Source organism: Eptatretus burgeri, chromosome 11 (assembly GCF_056783735.1).
Source record: "Eptatretus burgeri isolate ZD-2024b chromosome 11, Ebu_testis_v1, whole genome shotgun sequence".
Lineage (NCBI taxonomy): Eukaryota > Metazoa > Chordata > Myxini > Myxiniformes > Myxinidae > Eptatretus > Eptatretus burgeri.
In genome coordinates, this window is record NC_140971.1 from 2,164,447 (window position 1) to 2,181,056 (window position 16,610).

The 16,610-nt window shown below is 44.6% G+C and overlaps 1 protein-coding gene across 2 annotated transcripts in view; it reads right to left on the bottom strand.

Moving 5' to 3' along the window:
• Nucleotides 1-552: 552 nt before the first annotated feature.
• Nucleotides 553-16,610, bottom strand: part of LOC147016294 (uncharacterized) — a 56,606-nt gene continuing 40,548 nt past the window's right edge. For both annotated transcript variants that reach the window (XM_085844890.1, XM_085844891.1), the window contains 2 exons: nucleotides 6,819-7,420; nucleotides 553-5,264 (listed from right to left, as the gene is read on the bottom strand). In XM_085844890.1, coding sequence (XP_085701016.1) covers nucleotides 4,667-5,264; nucleotides 6,819-7,420 — 1,200 coding nt within the window. In that variant the 3' untranslated portion in view covers nucleotides 553-4,666. The remainder of the gene's footprint in view (nucleotides 5,265-6,818; nucleotides 7,421-16,610) is intronic.

The window sequence follows — 16,610 nt, forward strand, 5'->3', positions numbered from 1 at the left end:
ACGGTCAAAAAAAACAAAAAACACCTATCACCTATAAATTAATACATTACACACCTATCACCCTATAAATTAATACATCGCACACCTATCACCCTATAAATTAATACATCACACACCTATCACCCTATAAATTAATACATTACACACCTATCACCCTATAAATTAATACATTACACACCTATCACCCCAATAAATTAATACATTACACACCTACCACCTTATAAAGGCTGGGTTTGAGGGTAGAGGAGTGGCAGCTGAAATGTGAATCCTATCCAGGTTCCTCCTGATGACTTCATGTTTACTTTTTGTTTGTTCAGGTTCCTTTTGATGACTCCATTGCCCGTTACCAGTAAGCTGGAACTCATTTTGCCGACCTCGGAAGGATCACAGGTTGAGTCAACCCACCTGATGTTATTTCAACATGAAAAAAAACAAACCTTGAACTCAAGACCTGAAGATCTTAAGCCAACTACCTTAACTGTTGAGCCACCACCAGGTTTGAAAAGAGGGTTATGTGTACAGAGAGACATTGATCAGGAAGGAGTAACTACATTAATCAGTTAATATATTTTATTGACACAAAGACAATACTCGCGCACACAAATATGTCCATTTGTCCATTGTTTATGACCGTGTCCATCTCTAGAACCTCCGCTTTCAGCCAAGCTCTCTCAACTTCTTTATCATAATTCTGTCCGGTCACAGAGATTCCGATGGCCTTCCTTTCCAAAATCTTTATAGTGTGACACATTTCAATGCTCCATTGCCTACGATGCAGCAGATTGTATCATCATGGAGACTGGAGTTGATGATTTGTCATTCAATCAAAAGTGGGTCAATGTCCTCTTGTGATATACCCAAGGCAGCCACCATAGTTTTGCTGCAATTGATAAAATGTTAGTCTGGAGATGATCAGAGATGGGTTTGTTTTTGTTTGCCACAGTTGCATCAAAGTAATCATGAATGTCCATCAAAATAAGGAGGGTATGGCAGAACCTCCCAAATCCACTTTTCACAGCAAGAACTGCAAGTTACGCTGGTTGTCCTGGATGAAAGGAATCATGCCGCCACCATAGCAATTCAAGTTGCTTCCGAAGCAGCACCGGGCACATATTTTCTCGCACAGCACCTTTGCATCTCCAGTCTGATCATGAGGCACAGAAACGATGATTTCGCACAAGGTCACGGTGAGAGAAAACATGATGTGCATCACCTCCGATGCTCCCTGGATACGAGAAGGGATTTATCTTGCTTGCTAAATGTGCAGGTAACCGCTATTCAAGTTTTCCCAGCACAATATCAAGTAACTGTAACATGTATACCTGCACACCAAAAACTGTCTTGCAGTTCGCCAGAGTTCATTGTTCTACTGTAATTGGCAGCTCGGTACCTGTACATTACTACCACCTCGTGAGGAAGGTTGGCAATACGACTCAACACATTGGCGTCTGAAAAGCTGCGGGTAGCTCAGCACAGCAACATTGTATACAAAATTCAAATGGTCTTCATACACAGTCTATACATCCCAAATGTAAAGTCCTGCCTACCGGTGCACGTTTCAAACGTCAATCACTCAGAAGTTGATAAATATTTTGTGCATTTACCCTTGGTGGTTCCATCACCAGGGACATGAGCGTCTGAATGCATGACTTGCAAATTGCACTACTTTACTTTTGTCTACAACACATGTGGGCACAAATGCCTGCTACTGCCATGTGTGTGTGTTTGCATACGAGTGCAAGAGCTATTGGGAGTGATGGAGTAAACTGTGAATGAAATGTACATGGTGTAAAATGTCAATAAACTAGACTGGCTTGAGAAGGCCTCCCTAACTTGTATACCAAGCATCACCAATGTGAATAGACTACGACATCATCAGCTAATCGCAATGTTTTAAAGTAATGTTGGTGGCAAATTTAGAGTGGCAATCAATTACTATCATCTGCCTTGTTTAAAAGTCAGTTATCAGCTTATAATAGTTGTAAAAGACTGTGAGACATCGTTTATAAAAGAGTGGTTGCCCAGAGATGCCCTAAATATGACTCGTCAAAGCAGCTACGGTGGAATACTTTACTCAGTACATTAAGGATGAAATCGGAGGCTTTAAGATTGATAGCTGTTGAACAGCAAGAATAAGAGGTGCGTTAAGGTATTCTCTCATACGTTAGAAGTTGCTTCTTCTTCCTCTTTTTTTTTAAGTGCAACTTGGAACACGTGGAATATTCACTGGCATTCCCTGGAGGTTGAGGATGATCTTTTCCAAAAGTCAGGGTTGGGGGTTATTGATGAGTCCATCGATGGGCAGGCTCTCTGACAGATGTCACAGACCTGATGATTCGGGGAAGGGTGTCGTCTCGTTGTCGGTCTCATTCTCTTTCCTTGCTGCTGCTTTCCTCGAAGTGGTACATGCTTTCTCATAAGATGTCGCCATGCGAGCGTGTCCTGGGCTTGCTCCACTCAGCTCATGGTGTCAATGTCACTTCTTAGAGTTTGCTTTCAGGGTGTCCTTGGAGCATTTCCTCTGGCTTCCATGTAGTCTTTCACCTTGGCTGAGTTGGGAAAAAAGGATTTGTTTCAGACTAAATCGGGCATAAGTGTACACAATGTCCAGTCAACCGCTGCTGATATTGAATGATGACCACTTCAACACCTGTAGTGTTGGTATCAGCGACAACACTGGCATTTGTTTGGCGACCCGCCCTTCAGATTTGAAGGATCATCCAGAGACAGCGCTGGTGATGAGGTTCTCGGCTTTTCACGTGGTTCTGACAAGTCACTCAGGTTTCACAGGCATACAGCAAAGTTGGTCCTCGTGCACGAGGAGCTTCCGATAGGGTCCTGACGTCAGGGTTGTTGAACACGCGATATTTCAGTTTTCTAAAAGCAGAATTAACACATCGGATCCGACCCTGGATCTCCTCATCGATGATGGCTTTCTGTGAAGGATGGCTGCAAAGGGATGCAAAGTGTTCAACATTCTCCATTTCCTTCCCATTCATGGTGATCTTTGGTGGGGTACTCCGTTGGCATGAAGTAGAATGGTGAAGCACCTTTGTGTTTTTTCAATGTTGAGGGACCGACCCAGGTACCGGTATTCTTGAGAGGAGTAAGTACTGCAAGGGTCGTTTGTCGGTCTTCTTCAATGTGTGCAATGACAACACGGTCGTCAACCTACTGGAGTTCCATAACTGAGGTCGATACAACTTTTGTTTTCCTGGCACGCAAGTGGGAGAGGTTGAAGAGGTTCCCATCAATCTCGATGCCGATGCCATTGCACACTCTGTCACAAATGAGCAACTTGATGATTGAAATGATGAGTTGGATCACTCGCACGACCCTGCTCGACGCCAGTTCAGATGACGACCGGTTCTGTCTCGGAGACATTATATAGGATGGTGAAGGATTCCCGTGGACAGCCAAACTTAGGCAGGAACTTCCATAAAGCCTCAACAGAATCAAAGGCTTTGGTCAGATCGATGAAGGCCACGTAAAGTTCCTGCTGTTGTGTTCTTGACATTTTTCCTGGATCAGCCAGGCAACAAAAATAACGTCTCTGCTACCCCTCAATGGTACTCGCCCACGTTCCGACTCGGGAAGAATTTCCTCGGCGAGGGGGAGGAGTCATTGCGACAGAGCTCAAGCAAATATATTTCCCTCAATGGAGAGGAAGGCAATACCTCTGTAGTTTCTGCAGACCGACTCATCTCCCTTTTTGAAGATGGTGACAATGTTTGTGTTCCTGAAGTCAGTGGGGATTTCCTCAGTGTAACATATTTTCAGGATCAAAGTGTGCATCTTGTTGTTCAGCATTTCTCCACCAAATTTAAAGACCTTGACTGGAATGCTGTCAGGGTCCAGATGCTTTGTTGTTGTGCATCTGCTTAATGGCTCAGTGGACTGCACAAGAAGTTGATGGCTCATGGACTGGCAAGGACTTCCCTCACTGGACGTAGAATGTACTCAAGGGTTGTCAGATTTGAAGACAAACCTTGCTGCGAGGTCCATTCACTGCCTAACTGCAGGAACTCATCTCCTGCCTTGTTTTTGTTTGAAGTGGAATTGGGGATGAGCGTATGGATGGACGGATGGACGTGCAAATGCACACACGATTCTTATTCCACTAAGGACTGCAGTACTATCACTTTGAGTGGTATATTGCTTTTACAATTCATCAGCCTAAACAGCACTATCCAGGACCGGTGTTGATGTGAACTTACAAACATCTAAATAACCATTGCACAGTCCCTTTTGGGTGGTGGTCTATGGTAATGTTTTATGGAGATCTTTCTCGCTTTCTTTACCCTCCGAAAGAGATATCAAATTTTTTACAATACTGTACAAATATAAACATTCAATACATTAGTTTCTCCAAATTTTTCTTCAGTAGTTTGAATTATTTTGCTAATTTTACACCTTGCACACTCATAACCTGTACTTTTATACAAAACTGAGTTCATCAGGGTTTCATCAGACACGTGATCAGGAATTCCACGACACATACATCGTACTCATAAGCACGAATGGAACCAGCTGCTAGAATCGACGCCGCACATGAGGTATTTCTTCAAAACTGGAGTCCTCGCACCCGTAAGAGCCACGCACGAGTACTCCGTACATAAAACACATCACTCACGGCTCAGTCGTGCTAATTAATATCCAACATTTATCAGTTATTTTCAACATCGACAATCTCCTCCGGCCTCTCGTGGGTTCTCTGGTGAGTGCGACGATGGCGAGCGAGTGAACTGGCATGTCCAAAAGCTCTGTAGCACTCCACGCAAACGAACGGCTTTTCGCCCGAGTGAGTTCTTTGGTGGCGCGTAAGTTCTGACCTCTCTTTCATTTTCTTTCCACAATGCGGACACTCATAAATACGGCGTTCCTTCTTCTGTCCGGCTCCACTCTCCCTCAACGTTGCCCTCTCATGGGCGCGCAAATGGGCTTCGTAAGCTCCACGGCGAGCAAACTTTCTGTCACACTCTGCACACTCAAATCTCGGACGCGAATGCGTTTGAATGTGTCTCCGCAAGTTGTCCTTCTGCACGAATCGTCGTCCGCACTCGGTGCATTCAAATGGCCTTTCCCCTGTGTGAGTGCGTAGATGAAGGGCGAGTTTCCCCCTCTTGCTCCAGCTTTTCCCACATTCCATACATCGATAAGGAGCATCTCCAGAGTGTGATCGAGTGTGCAGAGAGAGGTATGCTCTCTGGCTGAAAGTTTTTCCACATTCCGTGCACTCGTAAGGTTTTTCACCTGTGTGAGAGCTGTAGAAAAAGGGCGAAAATATATTATGTAGAGGACACAAGATAATAATCTTAGTGAAAAGTGTTCAATGTGTCACCCAGAAAACTGAATACAAAACAGTTTCACCAAAAAAAAAAAAATACACACAACACTTAAACATGGGATTGCTTCGATTTTGTTTGGTTTCTATGGAAACATCAACAAGTCAAAGAGGAGATGATAACCAACGAGGACAAACAAGTAAAAGGGCAACCGCTGAAATGTGTAACAATAGTTTGCTAACATATAGTTGTATCGATCAACAAGACACATTGCTTTCACCATTGTTTTCCTCTTGCACCGACATCCGAGCTCAAGGCCTTCACAACATTGCATCATACCTTACACGCTCGAAACCTTGATGCCTTAAAGCGCAACTAAACCCAGAGCTTTGAGGAAAATCCACGAGTGGAAAAATACCTCTTCTTTAATTTCCCTTAAATTTTGCTTTTTATATCATTGTATTTTCAGAAATATTGAAATAATAAACATCACGAATCCACGTACACTGTTCACTGCATCAGCGAGATCACGAGAGTGAGACTTTGTGAGAATGACGTCACAGCGCCGGCACAGAAAGCACGATGCCGGAGCGTCAGGCCTACAGCTGTGTCCACGAGAGAGGAAAGTGCAGTAAAAGCTTTTTCCAGATCCCATATGTGGTTAAATATCCAGACAGGTCATATTGTTGACAAATTTCCTTTCGGGAGGCACAAAATAGTTTGCAAAGACCACTATAAGCCTCGGCGTTTTCTAACGGCGCAACCGAGAGGCCGATCTGAGGATACGACGTGAAAAAGAAAACATTGGTGGAAGATGCGTATCGGACCAGATTTCAACATAAAGCTCCGAAAAAAATGCAATAATACCTGTTCTGCAAAGCGTCATGTGCCAACTCGCCCGACCTCTTCCACGTCAATCAATCAGTGACTGGAGCAACCAAAATGTCCAGATTCGCCAAATGCTTAACCCAAGCACCTAGAGCTAAGCTACACAAAACAGTCATTTTCGTTCAATCTACCAGAGCGTAAATCCCAATCCTCCTCTTACGTTCTCCTCCACACTGTCACTTTGTTTTTCCGAAGTACATGCAGTTGAACATTCTTTAGCTCTGCTTCACTGTATTCCGGTCCGAAATAATATGGTTCAATTCCACCAAAAAAAATCCATTGCTTTGGCGAGGCGTATTCCAACATGGCGGCTCAGGACCGGTCAACTGGTGTTGTGACGTCACATCCACAAGCACTTCAGCCGGCGCATGGTGTTATGCAGTATTTCTCAGAAACGGAACTTTCTGTCGATAGTTCTGTTCTGCTCGGCACAGTGCTGAAAAGCCGTTGTGCGTGTTTGGATAAAACGTATTTAAATATCTGAGTGAATATTTATTGCTGGGTTGAACTGTGCTTTTAGAGCAATTAACGTAAACACTGAAATAATCACTAAATATATGAACAGGAGCCTCCACAAAAACATATCAGAATATAAATTTTTAAACGATAATTAGGACTCAAATTGATAATCCGAGTAAGTCTTACCGCAAATGCTGCGACAAGGAGAACTGCTGCCCGTAGGCTTTTCCACAGAGTGCACACACATAAGGTCGTTCCCCCGAGTGGCTTCGTAGGTGCCTAACGAGAATGTTTTTGTGACCGTAAGATTTCCCGCAGGCACCACACACAAAAGGCCTTTCCCCGGTGTGGCTTCGGGAATGCTGAGCGAGGTGGGAACGCTGCCGGAAGGATCGTCCGCAATCCGTACAAACAAACGGCTTCTCTCCGGTGTGCGTGCGGTAATGCTTGACCAGGTTGGTCATCGAGTGGAAGCTTTTCCCACAATCCTTGCACACGAACCCCTTTTCACCCGTGTGCACTTTCTCGTGACAAACAAGGCTAGCGAGGTCTTCAAAGCTCTCCCCACAGGCTCCGCAGACAAACTCGGTCGTGCCGAGGCGCCCAAGGTATTCGTTGCTGCTCCCAAAATAATCCTTGTTGCCCGAGCTCGTTGTGGCAGCAGAGGCTCTGGAAGAAGCGTGCTCATGAATTGTAACAAGGAGAGGGCGAGACGGTGAAGGGTCGGGGTCCGATAAAGAAAGGGGAATGCGTGGACGGGGAGAGGGGCGCAGGCGCAATGGACGGGCCTGGAAGACAAGGAAGAAAATTAATCGATTTTAACTTTGAGCATATCATAACACTTTTCACACATGTTTCAATGAGGATTAGGCTTTTACTCATAATAAACTTTATACACTTTATACACTTAAATGTCTCAAAATACACTAAACATTTCCTCACCGTAAACTGAGAAAACGAAACACTTGAATGCACATTATAAACACACATCACAAAAGCCTTCGATTCTTCAATCAATCTATCATTGTCCAACTGACAGGCAGGTGCAGTTCAGAGTTGTGTTTAAAAGGCAAAGAACAAACAGTACACAAAGCACTCCAGAACTGTCCTGCACATAGTAAGGCAACTGATAACTTATTTTTCTTCTTCCTCCATGTCTCCCTATTTCACTCTGCTCCCCATTTACATACACTCCGAGAAACAGTATTCACAAAGATCCCTCACTCCACAAATTTCTCATACCTGCGAGACAATTCTGCATCTGGAACTAACGAGAAACCTCTCGAACCCTGGTGATCTTTCCACACAGTTTAAAGTCTGACTAAAACAACAAATAATTGATCAACTCAGTGTTGCTTGGCCGATCAACAGAGCCCCGATCGAGGGGGCTCCTCCCAAGCTTCATTCGAAAGCCCTTGCGGACTTTTGCCCGACATTATGGAGCTCGAAAGGTTTATCGACAGTTATGTGCAAGGGTACCATGTTGAGGTCCTCGATGCCGGACATGAAATCAGAGCTGTATCCCTGGACATATCACGTACTTTTGACACAGTCTGGCACCCTGCCCTGCTCACCAAACTCTCTTCCCATGGTATCCAAGGCCATCTCCACTCATGGCTCGCAGACTTCCTCTCCTGTCACAGTCAACGTGTGGCCCTAAATGGAGTTCTTTCATCCCCTCTTCCTGTCCAGGCTGGAGTTCCTCAAGGTAGCGTTCTGGGCCCTGTTCTTTTTCTGGTTTTCATCAATGATCTCTCCGACTCTCTGGAAAATCCTCTTTATCTCTTTGCTGATGACTCCACCCTCTGCCGTGCCATCTGTCATCCCTCAGACCGGCAAGCAGCAGCTTCTTCGCTCACTGCAGATCTGGATAAAATCACAAACTGGTCCAACACGTGGAACATGTCTTTCAATCCGGACAAATCTCACACTCTCACTATGTCTCTCCGAAAGGACCATATAGAAAACCCCCCCATCCACTTTCTCAACAATCCTATGGAAGAAGTCCTTTCTTTCAAGCTACTGGGTCTCACGATCTGCCATGATCTTTCCTGGGAAAGTCACATTCTCAACCTGGCCTCAAAAGCCAGTCGCCGACTGGGAATCCTCCATCATGCAAAGTCCTTCCTCGGCCCACCTGAGCTCCTGACCACATACAAAGCTTTCGTCCACAGCCTGATGGAGTACTGCTCTTCCCTCTGGGCTGGTGCTCTTGCCTCCCACCTTACTCGGCTTCACGCTGTGGAAACCAAGGTATTTCGGATCATTGGCATCTCCCGTGATGAGGCCGAGTCTTTGGGCCTCTCACTCTCTCACCGCAGGCAGGTCGGTGGTCTTCCTGTCTTCTACAGTTTCCTCTCCGGTCCCGCCCCCCCTGCTGTGTCTGCAATTTGTCCCCACCATATTTCTGTAGGGTGCTCAAGGTCCGCCAACAACCCCCTTCTGGTAAAACTACCAAAATTACGAATCACTGCTCACCTTCACTCTTTCATTCCTCTTTTTCCCCGCCTTTGGAATAAACTCCCCCACTCTGTTCAATCCCATTGTTCCCTCCAGGCCTTCAAAAAAGCTGTTCACCACCACCGCTTATCATCCCCCATCCAAATACTCGATCTTTTCTACCTCCGTTAATCCACCCCAAACCCACCTCCTTCAAATTCCCTGCTTTCCTTCCTGTAAGTCCCTGTAGTGTCCATCTTGTATACCCCGTGTTCCCCACCCCATCCCTCTCCCTTCCACAGATCTCCAAACAGCTCTGTTTCCCACCGTTTTGTCCTTCCCACTCCCACCCCTCGTCTCATGCTCCCCTTGCTGTGCGTTGTGCGTTAGCTCTTATACGAGCCTCGACAAGGTATACAATTTTTTTTTTTAAAACACGAGGAAGCATTCCATTTCATGCCGGTTATGTAATTCATATTACCACTATTCGTGTGTTAAAATATCTGGGCATCAGGCGGCGGTGCTTATGTCCAATTGGTCATGCCCTGCCTGCCTTGGGATTGCACCGAAGCCCCCCCCCCCCCCCCAACCTGACTATCCCGGCCCAACCAATGGACTTTTCTACCTACTTATTGAGATGTCATAACAATTTTAGGGAACTCCGTAAAGTATCCAAGGGTGCTCGTATCCCTGTCACCGATGCTCTTTGCAAACGACTCCGTGACTTTATCTTCGGGAACCAGGCCCCCTCAGCCTGGTACCGCCTCCTTGTTTTTTGTTACTTTGACCTTCGGGTGCCCGTTAAAGAGGCTCTGGACTCCCCCGATGTCTCTGACTACGAATGTCAAGTGTCAGGTGGCCGATTTTTTGGCAATGGACGTCTTGCCACCGCTTCCAGTCGTCCTTTCTGGCAACTCCACAATTAAGTCTTGTTAAGCCGATAACTCTCAACATATCAACAGAAGGGTGAAAGCCAAACTTGCTGATATGGATATCAAAGGGGCCATCAGAGAGTTGGCATCTTGTGAGGGGTATGCTCCATAATCAGCCAAAACGACCGAAGCCCTCAAAACCAAACACCCGGCTGCCCAGCCTGACTTCAACCTACCGGCCGTGCCCGAAGGTGAATTAGCCACTCCGGTGGTCCTCTCTGAGCATTCCGTCCGAATCGCGGTCAACGTTTTAACATCTGGGTCGGCTGCGGGCACCGATTGGCTCAGACAGGACACCTTCAGGCTCTTTTGGGCAAGGAATCTGCCGATGCGGAGGCTCGCTTACTTTCTTCTCTTACCCTGTTCATTAACATGGTTCTGCGGGGAGAGGTTTCTGAAGCTGTGCATCCTGTTTTTTTTTTGGTGCAAATTTATTTGCACTCACCAAGGACAGTGGTGTTCATCCGATAGCTGTGGGCAATACTTTGCGCCATCTCACAACCAAAGCCGCAGTCCGATCTTTTTCTGAAGATCTCGGGGCTGAGCTACATCCTATCCAGTTGGGCTATTCAACTAAAGGTGGGTGTGAAGTGGCTGCCCATGCTGCCAGACTTTATTTGACGAATCCGCCTCCTAATCGAGTCTTTCTCAAGATCGACATGCATCATGCATTTAATTGCTTGTGGCGTGACCTCTTTTTTGGCTGAAGTACGAAAGCACACCCCCAGTATCTATCCGCTCATATGTCAGGCATACACCAGGCCTTCTGATCTGTTCTATGGCAATGAGGCCATTTATTCAGCAACTGGCATTCAATGGGGTGACCCCTTCGGGCCAGGTCATTTTTCCCTGGGCATCGACACAATAGCCAGGTAGGTTTAATCAGAGTTCAATATATGGTACCAGACTTCTTCAAGAGGATTGTTGAGAAAGTAGATGGGGAGGGGTGGGGGGGGGGGGTTCCAGACGGTCCTTTCGGAGAAACACAGTGAGAGCGTGAGATTTGTCAGGATTGAAAGATATGTTCCTACCCCTGGTATCTACCTCCCTATGGTTTGAAAAAGACATCTTGTCCATATGTAGAGAACTGTGCATGGAGGGGAGAAGGGGGAGTAGGGGAGGGGGGTCGGTGGGGGGAGGGGGAGCCAGCACGTGGGGGGGGTTGAAGTGTGAGGGGAGGGAATGGGAAAGCAGTGTGAGTATAGGGAATGGGAAAGCGGTGTGAGAGGAGGGAATGGGAAGGCCGCAATCTAAGGTCTCAGGTTTTTTACACTCTGAAGCAGGTTCTCCTCAAGGATCTGCCTGTATTTGGCCCCATTCATTGTTCCCTCTATCCTTTTGAGTCTCCCAGTTCCTGCTGCTCAAAAACATCTCCCTAGCATGATGTTGTCACCACTATGCTTCACAGTCAGGACGGTGTTAGATAGGTGATGAGCTGTGCTCGGTTTCCACCAGACGTAGCGCTTTCCATTCAGGCCAAAGAGTTCAATTTTCATCTCGTCAGACCACAGAATGTTTTGCCTCATACTCTCAGAGTCTTTCATGTGCCTTTTTGCAAACTCCAGATGTGCTGTCATGTGCCTCTTTCTCAGGAGTGGCTTCTGTCTGGCCACTCTCCCATAAAGCCTAGATTTGTGACGTGCTGCAGGGATTGGTGTCCTTCCGGCAAGTTCTCCCATCTCAGCCAAGGAACTCTGTAGTTCTGTCAGAGTGGTCATTGGGCTCTTGGCCTCCTTGCCCAGTTGCTCAATTTTTGTCAGACGGCCAGCTCAAGGAAGAGTCTAGGTAGTTCCATATTCTTTCCATTTCCTAATGATGGAGCTCACTGTGCTCTTGGGAACTTTCAACATTCGAGAAATTGTTTTATACCATTCCCCTGATCTATTCCTCCTCACAATTCTATCTCGGAGTTCTATGGACAGTTTCATGGACTTCATGGGAGAGTTTCTGCTCTGCCATGCACAGTCAACTATATGACTTTATATAGAAAGGTGTGTTTCTTTCTAAATCATGTCCAAGCAATTGAATTGGCCACAGGTGGACTCCAATGAAGTTGTAGAGACATCTCAAGGATTTTATTTTATTTTTTGTATTCATTGTCGAGGTTCATATGAGAGCTAAGACACAATGCACAGCAAGGGGGGCATGAGACAAGAGGGGCGGGAGAGGGAAGGACAAAGCATTGGGGAACAGAAACATTAGATCTATGGAAGGGAGAGGGATGGGGCGGGGAATATGGGATATACGAGATGGGCACTGCAGGGACTTTCAGGAAGGAAAGCAGGGAATTTGATGAAGGTGGATTAATGGGGGTGGAAAAGATCTGTGTTTTGGATGGGGGAAGATAAGAGGTTGTGGTGAACAACTGTTTTGAAGGCCTGGAGGGAAGAATGGGATTGAAGAGAGTGTGGGAGTTTATTCCAAAGGCGGGGAAAAAGAGGAATGAAAGAAGGACGATCAGAGGAAATTGGATGCACCTGAACTCAATTTGGAGTGTCATAGCAAAGGGGTTGAATACTTATTAACGTAACACATCTCAGCCTTTCATTTTCAATTAATTTGTAAAAATTCTAAAAACTTGTTGTTTTCCCTTTGTCATTGTGGGGCATTTTGTGGAGATCGGTGACAATTTTTTATTTTATTTAATCCATTTTACATTCAGGCTGTAACACAAAAAAAAGTGACAAAAGTCGAGGGGTGTGAATACTTTCTGAAGGAACTGTATATGAAGCTCATCACCCACAACCTTCCAGCCATGTCCGTAAGGACTGGAAATGATTTGGAACTGATCAAAGCAGTGAGAATTCACAGCAGCTTGATAGTTGGCTCTCATGATACAGTGCCCTTCATAAGTATTGGAACAGTGAAGTCAAATTTGTTATTACTGCTATATACTCAAGAAATTTGGATTTGAGATCAAAAGATGAATACGAGGCAAGAGTACAGAAAGTCAGCTTATATTTCTTGGTATCTCTATACATATGTTTTATCATTATAGAACAATGGCACTTTTTATGCTCAGTCCCCCCCCCCCCCATTTAGGTAAGTATAAGTATTGGAACAGGTTAACTTAAAGTGGTATAATAGTTCGTACTTGGTTGCATATCCCTTGCATGCAATAACTGTATCAAGCCTGTGACCCATTGACATCATCAAACTCTTGGTACCTTCCTTTGAGATGCTTTGCCAAGCCTTTACTGCAGCCATTTTCATTGTTTGTTTTTGGGGTTTTCTGACTTTCGTCTCCTCTTCAGCAAATGAAATGCATGCTCCATTGGATTTAAATCAGGAGATTGACTTGGCCAGTCTGAAACCTTCCACTTTTTTCCCCGAATGAAACCTTCGACTTCCACTTTTTTCCCCTTCGTTGCGTTGGCAGTGTGTTTTGGGTCATTGTCTTCTTGCATGGTGAACGTCACCCAATGAGTTTGGGGGCATTTTCTTGTACATAAGCAGACAGAATGTTTCTGCACACTTCCAAATTCATTCTGCTGCTGCCATCATCAGTTACATCATCAATAAATATGAGTGGGCCAGTTCCAGAGGCAGCCATGAAAGCCCAAGCTGTAACACTACCTCCACCATGCTTCACAGATGAGGTAGTATGCTTTGGATCATACGCAGTTCCTTCCTTTCTCCACACTTTCGCCTTTCTATCGTTTTGGTAAAGGTTTATCTTGGTCTCATCTGTCCATAAAACTTTGTTCCAGAACTCGACTGGCTCACCTCCGTACTTCTTGGCAAATTCGAATCTGGCATTTACTTTTGGTGCTGATGAGAGGTTTGCATCTTGCGGTGTAGCCTTTGCAATTCCACTGTCGAAGTCTTCTGCGAACGATCGATTGTGAGACTTTCGCCCCTGCACTCTGGTGGTTGTTGCTGATGTCACTGACTGTTGTTTTGGAGTTTTTCTTCACAGCTCTGATGAGTTTTCTGTCATCAGCTGCAGTTGTTTTCCTTGACCGACCTTGCTGTTGTCCATTGCCAAGTAGATTAGTGGTTTCTTTATTTCTCAAGATATTCCAAATTGTTGTATTTGCTATTCCCAAGTTTCGTGCCTATGGTTCTAATTTAATTCTTCTGTTCTTTCAGCTTCCAAATTGCTTACTTTTCTTTCACAGACAGTTCTCTGGTTTTCATGTTGGTATATGCCATCGAAGATCTCAGCAATGTCAAAGATTTCCTCTTTAAGCATTTGTAATTGGTGTTGCCAGCCCAAAGTGTGAATGAATAAAGACATTGTTCCTCACTCATAAAATATTACTTGAACTTTGGTAAAATGCTGCAGTTGAGAAGATTCCCTTGTAAACAAGATTATCCATGTATTCTGTTTCATTTGCTTTCTGTAAAACATACATCTGCCTTCTGTTGATATTGATTTGTCATTTTTTGATTAAAACTATGTAACAACATGGAAATGTTGCATAAGTTCCAGGAAGACTTAAGTATATTGATGAATAGATGATTAAACATAATTTTAGATATTTCTTATTTAGTTCACATATTTAAAGAATATAATGCATGGATTTTTATTTAGACACATTGTGGGAGCTGCTGAGGTTCTGTGAGTAGCGCCAGTCAATGTAATGTTGTTCTTTATCAGCGCTGAGAACGTGCCGAAGTAATGATTCACTCCCTTGATCTGTGTAACTGTTTGTTCCTCCAAACCCTGGGGAACCTCGAAGGGGCTGTTGTGCTCTTTTCTGATTGGCTGTACTTGGGCCTTGCCTACATTGTTTAGAATGTTTTCACTCCTTTCCCAGTAGCAGAAAGCAGTTATTTTGATTTCGAACTGGGGGAATAGTTACTCTTTCGCAGATGAAAAGCTTTTTCTCTTTTATCCTGCTTGTTCAATCATTTCCCCCACTCAAACCTGTTTCATATATTCATATACTGCATTGGTGTGTTTTTTTGAGAATTTCATTGTTATATTTTCTCCTGTATGTTCACGTACGTATTTGTATTAAAGATTCTCTTTTGTATGCTGAACTATTGTGGAAATTGCGTTATTTCCCACCACAATGCCTCCTGACTCCAAAGGCAGACTAACAAGGCAAAAGCAAAGGCCAAAACCAACACTAGACATTCACAGCTCTTTTATGTTTGAACAATCAGTGTAACAAGAAACATCTGAGCAAAACTAAAGACCTGAGCAATAACAAATACCTGCCAGTCATTTGTTCCAATCCTTACACTTACCTAAAATGGGGGGGGGGGGGACTGAGCATAAAAAGTGCCATTGTTCTACAATCATAAAACATGTATGTACAGAAATACCAGAAATAAAAGCTGACTTTCTGTACTCTTGCCTCATATTCATCTGTTGATCTCAAATCCAAATTTCTCGAGTATATAGCAATAATAACAAATTTGACTTCACAGTTCAAATACTTATGGGGGGCACTGTATATTTCATTGGAGAGTCTTTATTATGAGGCATACGAGCCTCTGTTTTCGTGAGCATCAGAAACAAGTTATGCCTTGCCTGGTTTTTAACACTGTCACACTCTTGACTATACAATTGGCAAACAAATCTTTCCAGGCCTGTCACTTCATCTTCATCAACTGTGAATTAGTTCCCAAACTGTTTGAACAAGGGCTTGAAATCTACATTATCAGCAAACACCTTAAAGGCTTCAGCCTTTCCATGGAAGGTACTGACAAACATCCAGTGAAGCAGTGAAATGAAATTATGGCATCACACATGTCCTCTCTAAGGTAAGTATGAACTGCTGATAAGCTCAGTGTCCTCCTGTTGTTGCCTCTTCCTGCATGGAAGATTAACTCAGCTTCAACTGGCTTTGCCTTCGATCCTTCAATAATGAAAACATCAGTGTCTGGGCTCTTGATGACTACTGGATGAGGAGCAGTATTCGATGAAGCTGAGGACTGATGAATGGTTGCGTATCGACAGTGAAGGGAAAGTCGAGTATCTGCTTCTTCATTGTTGCATTTCAAATCCTCAATTGCTCAAACAACCATAACTACATTTTAATGTGCAAACTGATGACATTCCCCATCATGAGCAGTGAAGTCAAGCATGTAGATGATCTACTCTTTCACATTTGGAAGACAAATCTGATCAGTTCCTCTTTGTTTTCATTACACGGTAGAATTTTTCCCATTGCTGTGGCACTTGTTGGTCGTCTCCAAAGAATATTGTTACCAAGCTCCCACCTGACTCTTTCCTTCCTCTAAGTCTAAGCATTCTTGATGCTGAGCTTCCAATAAGTGTCCACGACAACGTTTATAGTGTTACTTCAAACACTTCGAGCCAATTCCACAAGCTGCTTCAACAGGTAACCTGCAAGTAAACCAAACATTTGTGGAATACTCCGTTGGGGCAGTGCTTGTATCACAGCTATACAGTCTACAATACAGATACTCCCTGGAGGAATCTCAACATGGCTGCACATATGATTCAATGAAGAGAAGCAGGGTTGCCTTTGTTGCCTTGTCCAGAGACCTAACCTGATGTGCCAACGATGGGGGAAGTGGGCCTAGGTTGTATGTGAGCATGTTCGGGATATCCAGTTCTCTGACATGTTCAATGATCAGAAGTCGTTGGAAGAGATTCCAATCAGCCTGATGTGTAATTTCCTTGCCT